We start from the raw sequence: 19,476 nt of genomic DNA on the forward strand, positions 1-19,476 counted from the left end.
CATTGGTTGTTATTGTTACTGTTCCCATTATTGGATATGGCGGTATGATAAGACAAGTTTTTGGCAATTATAGCCAGCTCTCGGGTCCTCGGGTGCCGAAAAACCCGTTTGATGGCCTGCAACTAAAGACAAGGGTCTCATCTCATCCATATAAAAGACGCACTTGAGCTGATCGAATTAAACAGTTGCACTGCAAGCAGCATCACCACAGCATCAGCATCAAGAGACCCAACAAAGTGCCCAGCAAGATGTACAAATATGTAAGTGCAGGGACTCGCTCCTCATCCTCCGGATGATCCCTACTGAATGGCAATTATTTTCCCGAAGCTGTTCTGCCTCGCTCTCATCGGCTGCGCCTGCGCCGACAACATCAACAAGGATGCCCAGATCCGCAGCTTCCAGAACGATGCCACCGACGCCGAGGGCAACTATCAGTTCGCCTACGAGACCAGCAATGGCATCCAGGTCCAGGAGGCGGGCAATCCCAACGGCGCCCGCGGTGCCGTGGCCTATGTGTCGCCGGAGGGCGAGCACATCTCGCTGACCTACACGGCCGACGAGGAGGGCTACCATCCGGTGGGCGACCACCTGCCCACTCCGCCCCCCGTCCCAGCCTACATCCTGCGCGCCCTGGAGTACATTCGCACCCATCCCCCGGCGCCCGCCCTGAAGGATCAGCAGTAATCCGGAGCAGCAACAGCTCTCCAGTGCCAGCAGCACGAGATCAAGAACGGCAGCCAGTCATTGTTATAAAGGGACGTTATTCCAATAGTTATCGTTAATAAAGAACGTCCGTACAGATAAGTTGCATTATTACTCTACTGCTGGGCAAGGAAAAGGTTTATGAAGACATTTTAAATATTTTATTAATGTTTATTAAGAACAAAAATGCAAAATTATTTTAAAAAAAGAGAGTGGTTGGGTTGTTAATTAATTAACACTCAAAATTTAAACGGTTTCCGATTTCAAAAGCACTTTTCGTGATGCCAAAGTGATTATTTATTTGTAAATACATAATAGGTTTCTCTCTGTTGCTACTAAATTGCATTTCTGTTACGATATTTTCAATAGTAAGGCAAGGGAATACATCTCTTCACCTTGTCCTTATTTAACCACTTCTGAACATGTTATGGAAATTGTTGGAGGTCATTACAGACCAAAAAGGGCCATGATCTCTGACATTTGAACCGAGCCCGATTGTTTGAACTGCAGTAGTTTCCCAAAGACACAAAGCAGGGATCCGGAATTTTCGCTCAGCGGTATAAAACCTGCAATGGCCTGATAATAAGGAGGGATTTCTAGTAAGTTACTGATCGTTTTCAAAGCTCTTTGCACTCACCGAAAGCAAAACATCGGCAGTATTTGAAGCTACGCGCAAATCAACACAATTATCAAGAAGATACTTTATAGCTGGAACCGTCAGCGATATATCTGCAACTTGTAATTGGAGCAGCAATTTTTGTGCATCTGTCAGCAATTTGATGCTCTTCCTTCCACTCTCCTCAACCTTGGATTTTTCGACTTGGTGGAAGAAGTCATTCGTGTATGAATACAGGACAGAGTCATTGGAGAAGTTGAAGTCGAGCCAAAACTCATAACTTATTATGGGATCTTCCTCCAAGCCATTTTGGCCATATTCCTTGACAACAATCCGGAATTTTGAAGCTCGTGATTTCAAGTAGTAAGCGCATATGTTATACATTTTTCCGCTCTTGCAAATGGAAATGTGCATTCTGTCCACTGCTCTTTTCAAATCCAAATAGAACAGACCCAGCAGTCTATCTCCGCTCACATATCCATTCTCAACGACTGGATGGTTTACAACCGTCTTTAGATTAAACAATCTGCATTCTGGATCGTCGTGAACGTAAACTTTCTGAGGTTCTATCGCAAATGGCATATCAATCCACAAAATTGGCACACTCGTTTTGGGATAAGGCTTATAGTTGAATACATCTAAGTTGTCGAAATTTTTACATTACTAATCGTGTTAGCTTAAAATTCTTAAAATCTATTTTAAAAAGGATGCCTAGAGAATGTAACAACAAAAAAATTTTTTTCTGAAGTTAAAGATTATTATTTCAACTTGATTCTAGTACTAAATAGAAGTACACAAGAAAATATCAAACAAATTTGCATGTCGTGTTACGTTTTTGTTATGTGCAGAGAATATTTCTTTTGATCGGAGATCGAATGGATCAAAGGCTTTTGCTGATTACTTAGAGTACAAAAAATGAGTAAAGCGCCGAAAAACAAAGCTGATTTCTTTTTTTCCTAGGAAATATGACTTACATGTTTGATCCCACTTATAAACTGAACCCTTGAAAACTGAGTTAATATTGACGAGCTCATCATTTATTTTCTGGGATATTTCGGCTGCATCTTGCATATACGATTGCTGTTCAGGTTTCATGGATTTTGAAAGATTTTCCACCAGCACTTCAAGTGCCTCGTTGAGTTCCATAGACATTTTTCACTTCTAATCCGCCTTCGTCTTGATTGCGGGGAACTACACAATTAAATGGAAGTTTTGTTCAGCTATCGCACTTCTCTGTCGAATTAGGGATGTGACTTTCTATGCAGATCGTCCCTATCGAAATCACTGTCTATGCTCTTTATTCAATTGTAATGTATTATGAATTTAGCTTTCTAGAAATTTGCATTTACATAAAACAATAAACAACAAAACAAATGCTTTTCTACGTATTATATATATCAGGATCGCTAGCCGCTGAGTTGGAGTTAGGATTAGGCTTATTTTTTAGAGAAGCACCAGTCTATTTGGCGCGCATAAATATTTTCTTTCACTGATTGATTGAAATTGATTGTATTATTTAAGTAAGCAGAGTTTCATATATTTTTATTTAAACTTAAAACTAAAGTAAAATGTAAAAGAAAACCGCTTGAATGCATGTAGTTCTTCTTTATTTGCAGTTTTTTGCTTGCATCATTAATAAAGGTAAGTAAAATTGATGAGAAGAACAGTACTCTTGGTCATCCGTTGCCAATTGTTTTCTTTAGTAACGTAAAATACATTGTGCCATTTATGTTAATGCAATCCAAAAATGTCCTTTAGCTCTGACACTTCAACCGAGTCTGATTGTTTGAACTGCAAAAGTTTTCCAAAAGCACGTCTCAAGGGTCCAGGACATGTTGTTAGTGGAATCAGCAACTTTATAGCCTGAAAACAATTTAGGTGTGTTATAAAAAGTAACAATTTTTGTACTCTGAAATAGAAAAACGTTACCATAAACAAAAAATCACTGATATTATTAAATCGAAGATCCGCAAGCGAATTAATTATTTCATAAACTGGGAACCCAAGGGATATATCAGGTATTTTCATCAACAATAAAGTCGCTATCTTGGCCTTGCGACTTATTTCTTCTTCTTCCTCAGAGTCATTTCTACGAAAGAACAAATTGTCTTTGGAGGCATAAAAGACAGAATCGTCGGAGAAACTGAATTCTAGAGCGAAGGAATACCAAATTCCATTTATATGGTTATCTTCATTGACTTGAATTGTAAACATCTCTTTGTCCATGTCGTAACAAAGCTTGTACGATTTTCCACTTTTACAAGCTATTTTAGATAGCCGGTCCATAACTCTGTTCATATCCGAGTGGAATAGGTTGACTAGAACGTCGCCCATCACAAATCCATTACGAACTGCAGGATGATTTACAGAAGTCATTAGATAGAAAGCATTGCCTTCTTCACAGTCGGGAAGGTGGACTTGCTGTGGCTCGGTCTTAAATGGCACCTTAAGCCACAAAAATGGGTGACATTTTTTCGATAAAGGATTATCGGTAGAGAGCCCTGTTCGAACGTATAAAATATTTAAAAGGTTTATCAATCTGTGGGCACTTTTATACGAAAAATAAAATTACATAATAAATATATATTAATATACATATATTGTATATATCGGATAATTTGGATTCTATCTCGTTCCTCCACATATATATGTCGAGGTAGGGCATGCTAAACTCACAAGTCTTGTCCAAGTTGATGATTGTACCCTTGAAAATGGAATTAATCTCGGTGAACTCCTGATTTATTTTCGCGGATATTTCGGCTGCATCGTTTGCGTAAGGTTGCTCTGCAGGAGGCGAATCCTCGAGAAGGAATTCAAGTGCCTCGTTGAATTTTAGTGGCATTGCTAAAGTAAAGATCTTGATTCGGGGAAGAACAAACTTAGATTGAAATTAGGGATGCTCCGTTGGGACTTCCTTGTGATGTGTAAAGTCTTATCGAATATACTCACGACATTTGACGACATTTCAGTGTGATTTGAAGCGTTATTTATATATACTTGGGTTATTCCATTAATGTTCCTTCAAATTGGGCTCATCCGCTGAACAAATTCCATTTCAAAATTGTCAGCACTTCTGAAATTTCGTCTGCTAAGCAGATTAAAATAGTCTAATAAAATATAGTGTTTACTTTTTCCTGAGCCCATCCAATTGTGGGGGTCAACACATTTCCCAAAACTTAGTTAACCCAAACACACGTTAGGAACTATACTTTTAGGCTACCAGCTGATAGACAAACACACGGTTTTAACAAATGTTTTCGCAATTCGCTTGGTTTAATTCGCTTAAGAAAGATGTTAGGTCGTATTAAATTCGTGCGCGCCGAACTTGTTTCGAAACTTGGCAAATGCTCCCCGGCGCCTTTTCGGAGTTGGGTGGCTACCCGGAAAGAAAATGGCGTTTTTATCAAGTCATCGAAAGGTCGCCCAACAGAGCCGCGACTCATTTCCATCCAGTTTTCAAATTTCCATATCTGAGAATAGACGTAAATATTAATCAGACGCGCAGACAAATAAAGCTGTTAGCAGTTAATGGGATAACGAGCTATGTAGAATTCGCTGGGGTCACCCGATACTTTGTGCTTGGGCGTGCCTTTCTTTGCTCTTTATGGGCGCAGAGGCCATAAATTAGCACCGCGGAGGAACCGATGGATCGATTGATTTATAGCCCAAGCAGAACGCTGCCAGGGCTTGGCGGTGGTCGGAGAACATTTGCGCGTTTCCTGAACTTAAAACAACTAGCAACAACTTAGTCTAGGTCTCTGGTCTTAGGATACTAAAGTTAGTTGGTTGGTTGGCGATTAGTACATGCTACGGGTGTGTTCAGCCTTCTTCTTGGACACTTGCATCCAAATCGATGTGGATGGTGGACTTGATGGACAGGTGGATAGGTGGATAGGATCCGCTCCGGAACTTCAGAAGAACTGCGGCTTCTTCAGCCTGCCGTCCTCGGTGTGGGTGCGAATGTACTCCAGGGACCGCAGGATGTAGTCGGGTGTGGGCGGTGGCTGCGGCAGATGTCGGCCCACCACATGGAAGCCCAGCTCGTCGGCTATGTAGCGCGTCTCGATGGCCACGCCCTCGGGCGAGGTGTAGCTATAGATCCCGATGGTTTCCAGGGGAGATCCGGCCGCCTGGACATCGATGCCGTTGCTGGTCTTGAAGGCGTACTTGAACACGCCCTCGTCGTCCGAGGGCGAAACCCGGAAGTCCGTTATCTGGGCATCCCGCTCGCCGCCACCCACCAACCTCCGGATGCGGCGAACCCGCACCAGGCGGGCATCCACCTCCAGCCAAACGAGGGCCAGCCACACCAGGCCAATGAGCTGAAACCGAAAGAGGTCTTATCAGCCATCGAGATCACGGATCGGACGGGTCACACATATGTCTACGGGCTCAGGGCCGAATGCTTACAAAATATCGCATATTTCTCGGTTAAACCTGAGTTTATATTTTCGCACAGGCACTGAAAGCACGACGGGCACGCGGGGATTTATGATCGATTTTGTAATATCCGCCGATCCGGTGTAATCCGCTGCGGAATTTCGACGTCTGCGAGGTTCAAAGTTAGCCAGCGTACTGCCAATCCGGCCAGCTGGTCTCCTCAAATTTATATGAGGTAAACAGCGGGGCAAAACGCAGGCCACGACAATCTAATAAGCATAACCAAACGCCAATAATCGCTGGCTCCGTCTTCTGAAGCGCCTCTCAGACAGACGCTGCCCACCAATTCTAGCTCTCGATAGCGGGTCACATCGGATCGACTATATAATTCATTTCCGTTTATCATGTTTGCTTATTCATATTTTACGATTTCATATAGTGGACGCTAATAAAAGTGCTAAGTAGCCCGAGTTCTTGAAGATTGCTGCCAGTTTTATTTGGAAATTTATGATGGCAGAGTTTCCGAATTTGGTTTCACCATTGTTATTCGACTCAATGACTCCTAAAATACTAGTTTCGATTTGGCTTCACTGCATCTCTCCAACTGTTTTGCCAAAGAAATTGTTGCCCTGCCTAAAGAATTGGTTATATCTATTAATACAAATGATTTCACTTGAAGCTTTGTCTAAAACCGTTTGGTAAAAGCGTGTTCCTTTTGATCTTATCCATAATAGATGTGGTAACCTGGGGAGCCAAACACGGAAGCATTTTGGCGCCCAGCATGAGCACATAAAAAAATATTAAATTAATTTAGAGCCTTTTCTTGTTCGGATGCAAATTATGGTCGTAAAATCACAGCAAACGCGATAAAATCGTAGAAAATAGGCCATCAAATTATAAGAAGTCGGTGGTGGGCATGGAGTTTGGATTAACAGAAGTCTTTTCAACTATTTCGGATTTGTTAATCAGGCGAAGAAACCTAATTAAGCAACTCAGTTCCGTGTGGAGAATAATGGCAAGCGGGGTTGTATAGCTTTACAGGTTCACCGGCAGACTGATTCTCGGTCTTCAGTTGAGTCGCAGCAAGTTCGTTGCCTGAGTCTTTTGATTCTGGGCCCACGGCGAGAGCGAGGCATAAATTATGATAATTTCGGAAGAACATCCAGCACAAACAGCCGTTGTTTATGCTCCTATTTTTATTCTCAAAAGTGTCAGCTGTGCGCTGGGGTCACCCGCAGCGTCATCGCAGCAACTATCTAATAGTTCGCACACGGTGAGCAGATGATTTCTGGCCAGCAGGAGAACTGGAAAGGGCAGTTCGTTTGTAGTTTTCGACTGCGGCTTTCTTGTTTTTCGTGTTTGCGCTTCGCAATCGGTTCTAAGGCTAAACTATTTGGCGTCGATTTGTGTTACTTAATTAATGTTGTCCGCGAAAAAGGCTTCGACTTGTTTGACTCGAAGATTTATGTCCGAGAATTAGCCGAAGATTATTTTCGCATCATGCCTTCAGCTCCCTCGACTGCCCCCTTTGCTATGTAAATGCTCGGCGGCACAGGCGTTGTTGCTTAATTGGCAAACAGTGTGTTTAAGACGAACAAACACCATGCGTGTATCATTAGGCTAACACACTGGGGTTCTGATTGATGGGCTGATTGATTCCCCGCTCCGACACCTTGACGGGCGGCGAGTTGTAAGGCCTGGGCTATGCAAATCAGCGGGGCGCGGGCCTAAGTCATACAAGTCGTGCAAGGTCTAGGTCTGCATAGCTCCATATTCAGCACAGTGGGGCGAAGCAGTGTCCGTACTGTATAGGAAAGAAAACAAGCCTTGAGTACAGTTCTCTAGTTAAATAATACATTTTAATTTAAGAATTCTTTACAAAGTATATTTATTTTCGGCTCTCTGAGCAACCGGCTTCGAGCACTCGGCAAACAGAAGTTATCCGCTTGAGTTAATAACTCAATCAAGCCGAAAAAGACCCCAGCCATGATCAATGGTTGTGCAGTAGAAACCTTTAGCATTTCCAGTTTCGCTTAAAATCGCAAAACAGTTAAGCGAATAATTAAGGCTGACATATTGTATGCATGTTTAGCACGGCTCATTAACTCAAATTAATATATTTGGTATTGGCTTTTTAGTTGGAGCTCCACTTCAACCATGACCTTTTACAGCCGAAAGTAGAATTCAATTATCATAAATGAATAAATAGATGGCACACTTTGTCAGAGCCGGGATGTCCGCAAGTCGCAGCTGTGAATCATATCATCGCAGTCGAACCACTGTGCATAACTTTCGATTTCTGACCGGCCCGATGTGCAGACACACCTACAAATGGACCCCGAAAAATCCAAAACAACTTCATTGTCAGGCGTTAATGGCGGGGCATTAGCACAAAATCAATATAAATCAATTCCCGGGCCTCAAACTCGTATTTTCTTTGGGTGACAATGCGTATGGGTCTGCTTTTCGGTTGCACCGACTCCCGGTTTATGCTGCTTAGCTTCCTCGTCTGACGATCCGAGAACAGTTCCCAGCGAGCTGAATTGATTAGGCGAAGCTTCCTCCATGCAAATCGAAAGCTTCCTTTTCGGCCTCGTCAAACGTTTTTTGGCCAGTTTCAGTTTAACTTTCGAGCGCAGCAGACCGCGCCGCCCCAACTCTGCTGCCTCCCCACGGCTTCAACTCGCATACTGACTTTGCTTCAGGTTCGGAATCGGATTCGGATTCGGACTCGGACTCGCCATCAGAAGTCTATCAGGTTCAAGATCCACAACGTAAAAACAAACGTTTGGAATAATTTTAATTAGGCGACAATGTCGTTTGGCAAGGTTGGTGCTGTGATTTGTGACTGGTATATAGGCTCCGCTAAACCCTCCCCCAAACACCCGACCAGATTGTGGTGCTCCTGGTCCTAGTCCACCTCAGCCAGTGTCTCGGAGACGCGGCCCCGTTTTTGGCCAGAGCCATTTACTACCGGAGTACCCCGCCCGACGCCTTCGGCCACTACAACTTCGAGTTCCAGACCACCAATGGCATAACCACCAAGGGGGCTGGAAACGAAAACGGGGCCGTCGGAGTGGTGCAGTTCGTGTCCCTTGAGGGCATTCCCGTGACCTTCTCGTACGTGGCCGACGCCAACGGCTATCAGCCCACCGGGGACCAGATTCCGGCCATCCCGCTGCACGTAGTCCGCCAGCTGGAGTACATCCGCACGCATCCGCCGGTGGATGAGCGTCGCTCGAGACGCTGGTAGTGCGCTCCGATTCAAAAACAATTCTATATTGACGCTTAAAAAGCCGTCGATTGTCTGGCCGAACACCGTTACAGTTGCAGAATATTATTATTTCGTATTTATGTTTATTGTTTTCCCATGCAAATGGGACGTACGAAGGCACAACAACAGGGCCAGCAACAGAGTCATGCCAAAATACAAAGCAAGCCAATAAATATTCTAGAAATATAAATAAAGTACTAGAGCTAATTGAACTGAGTTCTGGAAGCCCGGAAAGCCTGCCTTCAGGAAGGAAGTTTATCCAATCAACAACAATTTAAATTCGAAAAATACGTGGACGGTACTTTTAGGGAGTGCATTTATAAACATACGTATTTATATTTACTTGAACTTATTAAAAAATGCGGGCGATTGCAACATGTATATATTCAAATCATCATTTCATGGCATACAAAATGTATATATTAAAATTACCTAAATTAACATAATAATTTAGTAGTTTTTATTTGACCCATTTCTCACAGTGTAGTAATCGGCATGAAATATGTGAAGAATCCTATATTAAAACCAAAAGATTTATGGACTGCATGACTAACTAATCGGAATCATGTTTTCTATGCTAATCAAGCGCACTGAAATGTCAGCTTTCATCAGTTCAACTTTGCTTTGGGTTTTTTGGGGTGCAAAAATGTTAAGCCTGTGGTTACCATGTGGTTCTATCGGTGTTTCATATTTCGTATACCATTTTTCGCAGTGTAGAAACCGGCAACTATTATTATGAAATAGAATGGAAATAACAATGCTCATTCCAAAATTCCAGAATTTATGCACTGCATAACTCCTGGGAATCATGTTTTCTATGCAAATGACTTGTGAAATAAGCGCACTAAAGTGTCAGCTTTCCTCGGCTCACTCTTGCTCTGCCTTCTTTGTTATAGAAATCCCATGCCATTCCGATGCGATCCGATCTCCGACCTTGTCTTCAAGAACGACTTTCACTTTTGCGGCAATCAGCGAGAAGATTGCGCCTGTCGCCGCTCATTTGCATGTGGGCGCCTAATTAAGGCCGCTGCATACTATTGACCGAGTCTCCGCGAGCGACCTAATGTAACCAGCCTAGTAAACCAATTTGAGCTGACACCGTTTAATGTCACCGAAACAAGTTGCTGATTGATGCTCGCCTCAGACTAATCCCCAATTTAGTTCCGGCCTTGGGACACACGAATATCTCTTGGAGATTACCGCGGGCCCCTCCAAAAGTTCACCGTGTAAATAACTGAGTGGATGCAGCTGCAGCAACTGGTTGGTTCTACCAATTCCGTCCGAAACATATTCGAAAATGAATTATTCACACCGGGTTTCCCATCTGATCATCCTCTCAACAGATCCATTAGTTTGCTAAATATACATGAGTATTCGGATTAATGACAAACAACCCGCAGGCGAAGATCGGCAATTTGTGCACGTCCTATTTTTGGATCCGAAACTATCAAACAATCATTAGTTCGTTCCATCCCAGCATCTTCGCAGTACGATTTATCTGAAACTCTATCCACGTGCCAATCCGCTTTCAGAACACCAACAGTCGCTGATTTATGAATCGGAACGGGGCATTCATAAGGCTTTAATTACCGTCTGAATGGCTTTAATGCCACCGCCTGGCTGTTTAGTATCCAACTTAGTATTAAATCTTATTAATCAACTACTGAAAATTTAAATACACGAACATCAAGAGGCAGGTGTTCGCCAATACAGAACGAGTCGAAAGTTTCGGCATTAAATATGAATTTCTCGGGTGTTTATTATTCATAACTGAATGGTCCAGTTTATAAGGTCAACGCCCCTGCGGACTTGAGAAACGAATGCTTGAATCGATGTTGACAATGTGTAAGCGCTGGGGTTAGTGCCTGACTTATGGACCCATCCGTGTTCACTGGAACAAAGTTGCCATCGGCTTGTTTAATTATCTTATCTGAATCGATTTACATGCATACCAAACTCCACAGATCGCACACAATGTAAACAGAAACGTGGAATCGATGTTCGCTTCTTTACAATAATATATTTCAAGTTGCTTGATATATACGTGTGTTTATTTCTGGTCGTGTTCGTGGCTGGTGTTTGGGGTTATTCGAAGTGGGTTACGGGTACCATATGCCTAAAATTATCATTTTACGGGGATCACTGGTTTTTGGGAAGCGGCGTCAATTCTGAACTAGGTTGGACCGGTCCCAGACCTCCATTTCTATCCGTTTTGTGTTTAAATCGATTTTATTTAGTGTAATTGTTGTGTTGGCGTGTAAATACATATTTTTAACATATTCCAAGTACTTCACATAAACTTTTTGCTTACACAGTTTTTGTTTGTTGTCGCATTAATCTTGCAGTTTTGTCTATACTATTACTAAACCTAGACACGATTTTTTTGGGGCGGCCAGAGCGATCTGGGTTGAGATCCCTGGCAGCCGAGTGCGAAACGGACCGCATGAACAATTTGATTGATTGATTTTATGTTATCTTCTGGCTCGTGAATAAGAAATCGTTAGTTTAGTTTACTGGAGTGTTTAATACATATGCTAAATGTAAATATATATTGAATAGTTTCGTGTGTATCTCTGTCTTCGTGTTCAGTTGTCTGTAGGTTGGGTATCGGTTTTGGGTGTGTCCGGGTGGTTGGTTGCAATTCGGGGTGTGCAAAAGTCCTCCAGAGATCTTGAGCGCGCCCCACAGCTAAAACCTGCAAGAGCCGTTCCAGTTTTAGTATTGCTCCTCAGGGGAAGGTTTCTTAACAACTCACCAGTCCTCTTCGCATGCCAGTATGGTATAGTGGTCACGGCCCCGCCCCTAGGGCCAATCCTAGTCGGCCTTCGTCTCCGTAAACTCCTCTAGGGCAAAGAAGCTGCCGCCCGAGGCGCCGCCACTGCTGCTGGCTGTGCTGGTGGCCACCACAGTGGTGGATGCCGTGGCACTGGTTGCTTCCGACACTTGCACTTCCTCGCCGGCCGAGGCGGCAGCCGCCTCCTTGTCATCGGCACTGCCGGAGGCGCTGGCTGCCGCCTGCTGAGCGGCCTCCAAGACCTGTTGTTGAACCTGGACGATGGGCTGGCCATCTTCCGTGTACGATACGGAAACTGGGATGCGGGTGCCATCCTCGCTGATAACATGGGCGCCTTCCTCACCATCTTGTCCTTGCTGGATAATTAACTGCCCCTCGGAGTTCAATAGGGAAGCATCGATCAGCTGCTGCTCATTGTTGTCGCCGTGGACAAGTACCATTTGGCCACTGCCGTCGGTCATCATCTGGAGGGTTTCGCCCTCGAGTCCCTCGCCAGATTGCAGCACTCCCACACTTTGCAGCAGCTGCTGGATCTGCTCGGGATCTTGCACAATAATCTGGTTGCCTTCGGCGTCGGTCAGGATGTGGTTATCCAGCTGGAGGAGATGGCCGTTCTCGTTGACAATAAACTTTATCTGTCCGCCGTCCACCTGCGCCTGCATGGCTTCGTCCAGTTCCATGGCCACATGCTCACCAGCGGCAGCCTCTCCAGCCTCACCCTCAGCCCCGGTGCCGGCGGTCACCTCGCCCTCTCCCGATTCAGCTCCTTCTGCGGTCGCGGCAGCTGCCTCCGACTCGGTTGTGGGCGTATCCGTGGCCTCACGCTTTGACCCAGCATCCGCTTCGTCCGAGGGTTGGGGTTCCTCTGCAGCAACGGCCTCCTTCGCCTTGGCACTGTCTCCTGCTTTGGCCTTGGGTTTCTCTTGACCCGCTTTACTGGTCGTCTTGGGTTCCTCTGTAGCCTCAGTTTCTGCAGCTGCAGCCTCATTGTCATCATCTAAACTGGGCATGGACACGGGAGCGGCAGTGGACTTGCTGTCGGCGGAAGAGGCGTCGCCGCTTTCGCCCTTGGCGTCGATGCTGCCCTGAGACTGGGATTCGTCTTCGGCTTGATCCAGATTTGGCATGTCAATGCTAACGGAGACGGGAGCTGTGGCATTGGGCGAATCCTTCTGCGACTGGTCACCGTCCGGCTGTGGGATGGTTATGTTGAAGGTGATACCTCCGCTGCCCTCCTGCGAGGTGATGACCATCTCGCCGCCTTTGCTGCCCGCCTTGGGCGCCTCGCCGCTCTCATTCTTGTCGGAGTGGAGCTTCTCGAACAGGCTCTCAATGTCGGCCTCGGCATTCTGCTCGCCGCCCTCGTCTCCAGCCTTTCCAGATGCCTCTCCAGGCTCGTCGCTCAGCAGGGCCGTGGCTGCCGAATTTAGGGCAGTGGCTCCGGCCGAGGCGCCCTTCTTGTCACGCCTGTGGGTCTCCATGTGGTGGTTGTAGTACGTCTCCTGGATGAACGTCAGCGAGCAAATGCTGCACGAGAAGAAACGGATGTTGTTCTCCGCTTCGGTGGTGGCCACAGTAGCTGTCGAGGCTGAAGTAGGCACACTGTCACTGAGTGCCTCGTCAATGGTCTCCTGGAGCAGCTTCTGGGTATTCAGATTCTGAGTGACCGGCTGTTTGGGCGACACAGCTGATGCCGCCGGATTCTGGTGCACTTCGAAGTGCTTGACAAGCAGCTCCCGCTTGGGGAAGGTCATCGAGCAAGTGCCACACTTGAAGAAATTGGTCTGATGCTGCTTGGCGTGCACTGTGGCAGCTTCGCGCGTCTCGAAGCGCTGCGAGCACAGGCGGCACTTGAATGGCTTGGGTTTGCCAGCAGAATGCTTGCGCATATGCTCATCGAAGACGCCCTTGTCCGTGGACTTGAACTGGCAATGGTTGCATGTGTACAGCGAGGCTCCGACCACGTTAAGATTCTCAGTGGCGGCGGCAGCAGCGGCGGCCGCAGCGGCAGCCACCGGAGCAGCCGCTGCCGGGATGGTGGTGGTGCTGGTCACCAGCACATTGGTGGCGTGGTTGGACTCCATGTGCTTGCGCAGGCTCGCCTCGTTCACGAAGTTAATGTGGCACATGGCACAAGTGTTGTCCATGGCGGTGCTGTGGTCACGCACCATGTGCTGCTTCATGGCCCCGAAGTGCGGGAAGATCTTGCGGCAGGTCTTGCACTGGAAGGTCTGCTGCTTGCAGGTCTCATAATGCGTGTTGAAGAGCCGCATGTCGGAGGTCTTGTAGTCGCACGAGGTGCACTTGTAGATCTTGGTGGCCTTGCGCTGCACCGTCTGTGTTCCCTGAACGCCGGCGGCTCCCGCGGCGATCTTGGCCTGACCCACTGTTTAAGAGAAGAAATAGCCTTAAGATATGCTTGGATATGTTTGAAACTAAGTGCTCACCTGGTGTACCCTGCAGGACCTTGCGGGGACGCAGCAATTCCCCACTAGGACTTTCCTCCAACGAGCGATTGGCCGCTCCGGTGACCATCTTCTGCATCTTGAGCGGCGGACTGCCCTCCAGGCCGGCGTCCTCGTTAATGGCATACTTCTTGTTCAGCAAACTGATGAGGTTTGTCTTCACCCGCTCCACATCGTTCTCCAGGCGGTCGTAGTAGTTGACCAGGTTGGTGCAGCGCGTGCACACGTAATCCTCGCCGCAGACGATGACCAGGAAGCCCTCGCCCACGAGCTGCGCCAGTTTGTTGGGGAACTTGGTGGACGTGTGGGTGGTGCACATCTCGGTGAGCGAGGTCTGAGGCTCGCAGCGATCATCGCAGATGTAGCATCGCGTGGCCAGGCCGCCGACACCTAGGTTTCCCGCCTCCGCATCGCTGACCGCCTGCTGTTGGGCGATGCTAACGGCGGAAGAGGCACCGCCGGCAGAGGCGCCACCGGACGAGGCGCCTCCTCCGCCGCCACCGGGAACCACTAGGCGCGTCGTCTTGAGGATGCGCGGCTGACTGGGACCGGTCACGGTGACCGCTCCGCTACTGAGCAGATTGTTGAACTTGCGGTAGGTTGCCGGGTTCAGTTGGTTGTTCATCGCGTGGCCGTTCGGATCCGGATGGGCACGCCGTGATGGTGAATGGCGGTGTTGTGTTGTCGCTCGGTTTTTGCGGGCGCCACACGCGCAACTGCAAGCCGCTTCTTTTCAATATTAATCGGCCGATTACGACAAATTGCACTTTTGCACTGCGGCTGTGGGCACTGACTGTGGCGCTTTTCTTCTATCGGGATCGAGTCGGCTTCGCCACGCACACGGAACGCTCTCTTTTTCGTGGACACTGCACACTGGACACCAGGAACAACAATCGTCCTCCGCTTTTAATTATCCGTTTTGTTCTGGGTTGTCGCGGCGTCACTTTGACTGTACTAAACACTCGGTGCTGTATTTTTTAGGGTTAAAAATGCGTATGTTGCTGCAGCGGTGCTCGTCGCCCGCCTATGGTCGTCTCGCTCTGCAGCACGCTCGCTGCCCTGGCACGGCGTGAGGGCACAGGCTGGTCGTCTCGCTCGCACGCCACGGAAATGGCGGCTGCTGGGCGGCCTAGGCACGGTCAGACGGAGAAAAAATAGACAGCGTTGCCGTTTTGCATGATGGATGGTGCATTAAATGCGGAAAATAACACAGTTAATCAATCCTTACAGTGAAATTAGTGTTTTATTGATGGTACATATTTTTTTGCTGCCTTTTTCGCCCTAAAAACTTTGTTTACGACTGTTTTATTGAAATAAACGGTGACGTGTCTTGCGTGTCATGCAACGTCATGCAGTTTCAGTTGCCTACTCCACCGCCAGAGGGCGCCTTTGCCCGCGCAATTTGAATACTCGAAAATGCTTACCAAGAAATTATTTAAATGCTTTAGCCATGAGGTCAGCAGTAAATACTAGCGTTTTGGCCGCGATAAGGGCCGACATCACTAATGTGTTAATACAGAAGGCCGATAAGATCCCGGAGTTCCACTCTTAGCCATTCGATTCCAGGCAGGTAAAATAAAAAGTGAGGCTTTCTTATCAGCAGCGATAATATAATATTTACCATCACCAAAGCAGAACATAACTTCACCCCGATAATGGTTTCGACCAAAACACAGTGTTCAGTTAACGAACGAAACGAATACCGAGCGGATATAAACTCGGAATCGAAGCGAAATAAATAAAAAGTAAAAATAAAAGCCCCTGGCCATTATCGCTGGGTTATCGTACAATAAACGAATTGAAGCCCCGTCGAAATTTCAATTGTCCGGCCCGATCGTTCAGTTGGCCAACGGACATCGCGAACGCCGAAAGCGCACTCAACCCGAAAATTAGACCGATTTAACTGCCGCATACAGGGGGTGTGAGAATCTAGCAATTCACCTGTGCATCCAACAGTCACTGCAAAATGTATCCACCGCCGGCTGCGAAGATCAAGCACTTTGGCTCCCTCAGAACGGCCGCCGTCTGGGCCGGAATTCTCGGAGTGGTAAGTCAGCAGTGGGAGTCACTGCCACAGTCACTACCACTCGACCGCGACCCCATTCCACACCCATTGATAAGAGACGAGGAGAGATACTGGAGCTGACATTGCGGGCACTCACTCAAATTGGATGCCCTCTCTCTCAATACTCCACCTGATCGTCTGCTAATCGTGGTATAGTGGGAACTGACTCACGTGGGACGGTTCCCAAACTGAAGAGCAATTGATAACCAACGCTTGACGTGTGTAAACAACTGAAAGAATCTAGATACGAGCAGTTCCCTTTAAGAAAATTATAATAGGGAAATGTATTCTGAATGCCCTTGGATATTAGCTATAAAAATGATTGACGTTAAACAGGAGTTTTAGAGAATTCACAAAATCAAAATAGTATCCTATTATTATATTTTTGGTAAACTCCCACGCTAATACAAATGTTCTTGCCACAGGCCCAGTCTATCATCTGGATGGGGCTGACCATCACAGCGATCTGTGCCTTCAACTGTGTGCTGTACATCACGAACGACCTGTCCTATGGCACCATGATCAAGACGGTCTTCTTCGACCTGTACTTCAAGGGCGGCTGCAAGATGAGCCCCGCCGATTACCAGAACTACGATCAAACTATCCTAAACGGAGTGAAGACAGTCTTCGATCCCAGTCAGATTTTGATCTGGGATTCCGTGTACTTGGGCGTTTCTGTCTGCTGGCTCATCGTCTCCGTTGTGCTGCTACTGTGTGAGTAACTTAAGAGCCGGAAATTAGTTGCATACTCAGTTAAGATACCGCCAACTTTTATGACTCACGCGGAGAATCTATGAATTTATTTTATCGGGCAACCGACGATGATAAAATCAAAAGACCCTCGCATGCCAAAAAGCCATAAAGCCCAAATAAACAATACTTTATGATAGGTTTGCTGAAAACTTATATGAGGGTTGTATAATGGGTTCATTGATGGGTATTCCCCACAATATCACTTTCTTTATATTTGAAAAAGGGTTAGATTGATGCTTGATATTTGGTATTATTAGAACTCAAAACAAGGACTAAGCAGACATTTTAAAGGAATTTCCATTTATAAGCCAGTTCTTTTGTTTGAATTTCAAGGGTTTTCGGACAACGGATTGGTACATGACTCAATTTATTACCCAGTAGAAACACAATTTAATATCTTATCGTATCAAATAAATATTTCACAATGTAAAATGTAGATAACTGCTCACTTTTTATTGTACCTGATAAATAAGATCTTATCCGCCCTTGTGATACGCTTTAAAAATGCAGTTATGCTAACTTTGTGTAATAAACTTTTAAAAATCTGCAAAACTAGTAGGTAAGGTTTTTAAAATGTGTTATTTAATGACTTGATTATAGGTTCTATTGATGTATCGCCAATAAGTAGACCCATTTAAGTATCACATGTTTAGGGCGATACTATTTTGGTGACAGGCATTTAACCCTCCCATGATGGATTACACTTTTATTAATAATAGGTTTTATTTTCGCCTTTTCAGGGGTGCGCAAGGACAACCCCAAGCAGACACTGACTGCCATATACAGCTGGGCCTTCTTCGTGGCCGCCATCTGCTGCATGGATGTAGCCTCCGGAGTGATCTTTGGGGTCGATTACGGACGCTTCAACGATGCGGCTCTGAAGTACAATGCCAATAGCATCAATGCTGGCGAAATCGACCCCATGGCCGCCACTTTGATGGCCGGCGGCGTGGCTGCCATTTCCATGATGATCATCTCCTTCAAGGGATTCGTGCTGTGGTTCATCAACTTCGGACTGCTGGTGTACCTTCTCATGAGAGCCACTCGCATTGCCACCGATAAGGATGGTCTGGTAAGTGGTGGTGGGGGTCAGTGGGTGAGCTCATCGCCCCCTTATGCTGCCTGGCGTTGTCTTGTCCGATTCCATAAATTTCCGCCACTGTCTGTGAAAATATTCGAGCAACGCAGAAACGACTACGACATGGCTAAACTTAGCATTTTGCCGCAATTAACTCAATGTGGTGGTGGTAACTGATGATAAGCTGGCTCGTGAAGGCGGCCGCTAATTGGCCTCAGGTTTCCCTGATAGGAGGTTCCCCGGTTTTCGTGCTTTTTTCGCCGAACACCGTCGAAGAAGTATTACTAAATGGGCGCTGGGTGCAAGAGTTCTCAAATCAATGGCGAATTGGAACTTTTCAGCATTTGCAGGGGGAAAATTTTACATTACCTCAGATTAATACACATGTGTAAATCACTAGAAGTAATGCCATTGATGAGTTTGCCAATCAGTTAAAAATCAGTAAAAATCTAAAGGCTTTTATGTAAGTCCTTTTGTTAATAAAATAGTTAAATACAAGTACAAGCAATTTAAAAAATGTATCTAGGTTTTAAAATTCCTTGTTGATAACCACCTTTTTAATTTACATGTTTTTTTCTTTAATTTTGTATTGATTTATTTTCACAGGATACTTTGTTCAATCCTCGCAAGGATTCCAATGATATTCTGACCACCAGGGCGCCCATTCGCGCCTACGAGGAAGAGAAGTGAGTAGCATCGATTAGCCTACAATAACCACCTAATTCCTGATCCGTATTGATAGGGTGGAGATCCAGGCATACAACAACAACGCCTACCTTCCGGACACCCGCTCCGTGGCGGAGACCATCGAGGTGAACGAGGGCGCCATTGTCCGGGCGGCGCACATGTCGATGGATGCGAATCTGATGGATCGCCGCTTCCGGGACATCAACGCCTTCCAGCAGTACCCGGCGCCCAATCCGCAGAACAGTCGCCCGTTGCGCCAGCAGTCGCAGGTTCCGGTGCAGGAGACCATTGTGGTGGCCACCGCGGGATTCCCCCAACCCGACTACTCGCCACAGCCCAGTCCCAATGGCATTCTGCGCCCCCACCAGTACTAGGCCCTAGTAAGCCCACTGGCGCCCCTCCGAAAGCCCTCTTCCATAAATTAATTCTCAAATAATCCCCCAAGTGACAGCTAAAGTTTAGTTCAAATTTTATCAGAATGAGCAATTGCTCGGCCTGGTTATTCTTATTTATTTGCATGTTTATAACAAAATAGGTGTACAGTTGTAAATAAATGGAAACGTTATAGTTATTTGCACCACCAGTGGATGGTATTTGTTTATATGGTAATTTGATTATCTCGCAGAGCTGATAAGGCGTGGGTCGCCGATTAAGACGGAAAG

At 46.2% G+C, this 19,476-nt stretch overlaps 7 protein-coding genes across 7 annotated transcripts; 3 read left to right on the top strand and 4 right to left on the bottom strand.

The window, feature by feature from the left end:
• Positions 1-168: 168 nt before the first annotated feature.
• Positions 169-758, top strand: LOC108028186 (pupal cuticle protein Edg-78E). The gene is made up of 2 exons (XM_017099848.3): positions 169-260; positions 328-758. Exons 1-2 carry the CDS (start codon positions 249-251, stop codon positions 682-684), a joined length of 369 nt encoding a protein of 122 aa, XP_016955337.1. The 5' UTR covers positions 169-248; the 3' UTR covers positions 685-758.
• Positions 759-923: 165 nt separating this feature from the next.
• LOC108028221 (uncharacterized) lies at positions 924-2,507 on the bottom strand. Its single transcript, XM_017099887.2, has 3 exons — positions 2,293-2,507; positions 1,340-1,956; positions 924-1,278 (listed from the first exon to the last, which is right to left on the bottom strand). Exons 1-3 carry the CDS (start codon positions 2,468-2,470, stop codon positions 1,150-1,152), a joined length of 924 nt encoding a protein of 307 aa, XP_016955376.1. The 5' UTR covers positions 2,471-2,507; the 3' UTR covers positions 924-1,149.
• A 530-nt stretch (positions 2,508-3,037) lies between these two features.
• LOC127010870 (uncharacterized) lies at positions 3,038-4,193 on the bottom strand. The gene is made up of 3 exons (XM_050886241.1): positions 3,995-4,193; positions 3,248-3,819; positions 3,038-3,181 (listed from the first exon to the last, which is right to left on the bottom strand). The coding sequence occupies exons 1-3, from the start codon at positions 4,158-4,160 to the stop codon at positions 3,050-3,052; spliced, it is 870 nt and encodes a 289-aa protein (XP_050742198.1). The 5' UTR covers positions 4,161-4,193; the 3' UTR covers positions 3,038-3,049.
• A 395-nt stretch (positions 4,194-4,588) lies between these two features.
• Positions 4,589-5,875, bottom strand: LOC108028065 (pupal cuticle protein Edg-78E). Its single transcript, XM_017099705.2, has 2 exons — positions 5,729-5,875; positions 4,589-5,640 (listed from the first exon to the last, which is right to left on the bottom strand). Exons 1-2 carry the CDS (start codon positions 5,738-5,740, stop codon positions 5,230-5,232), a joined length of 423 nt encoding a protein of 140 aa, XP_016955194.1. The 5' UTR covers positions 5,741-5,875; the 3' UTR covers positions 4,589-5,229.
• Positions 5,876-8,358: 2,483 nt separating this feature from the next.
• On the top strand, positions 8,359-9,744 carry LOC108028171 (pupal cuticle protein Edg-78E). Its single transcript, XM_017099832.3, has 2 exons — positions 8,359-8,526; positions 8,592-9,744. Exons 1-2 carry the CDS (start codon positions 8,512-8,514, stop codon positions 8,949-8,951), a joined length of 375 nt encoding a protein of 124 aa, XP_016955321.1. The 5' UTR covers positions 8,359-8,511; the 3' UTR covers positions 8,952-9,744.
• Positions 9,745-11,182: 1,438 nt separating this feature from the next.
• LOC108028568 (zinc finger protein 628) lies at positions 11,183-15,241 on the bottom strand. The gene is made up of 3 exons (XM_017100475.3): positions 14,214-15,241; positions 11,728-14,152; positions 11,183-11,667 (listed from the first exon to the last, which is right to left on the bottom strand). The coding sequence occupies exons 1-2, from the start codon at positions 14,854-14,856 to the stop codon at positions 11,787-11,789; spliced, it is 3,009 nt and encodes a 1,002-aa protein (XP_016955964.1). The 5' UTR covers positions 14,857-15,241; the 3' UTR covers positions 11,183-11,667; positions 11,728-11,786.
• A 661-nt stretch (positions 15,242-15,902) lies between these two features.
• Positions 15,903-19,397, top strand: LOC108028816 (uncharacterized). Its single transcript, XM_017100803.3, has 5 exons — positions 15,903-16,278; positions 16,722-17,010; positions 17,790-18,121; positions 18,734-18,813; positions 18,870-19,397. Exons 1-5 carry the CDS (start codon positions 16,198-16,200, stop codon positions 19,186-19,188), a joined length of 1,101 nt encoding a protein of 366 aa, XP_016956292.1. The 5' UTR covers positions 15,903-16,197; the 3' UTR covers positions 19,189-19,397.
• The last annotated feature ends 79 nt before the right edge of the window (positions 19,398-19,476 follow it).

The sequence above is a fragment of the Drosophila biarmipes genome, chromosome 3L (assembly GCF_025231255.1).
Source record: "Drosophila biarmipes strain raj3 chromosome 3L, RU_DBia_V1.1, whole genome shotgun sequence".
Classification (NCBI taxonomy): Eukaryota; Metazoa; Arthropoda; class Insecta; order Diptera; family Drosophilidae; genus Drosophila; species Drosophila biarmipes.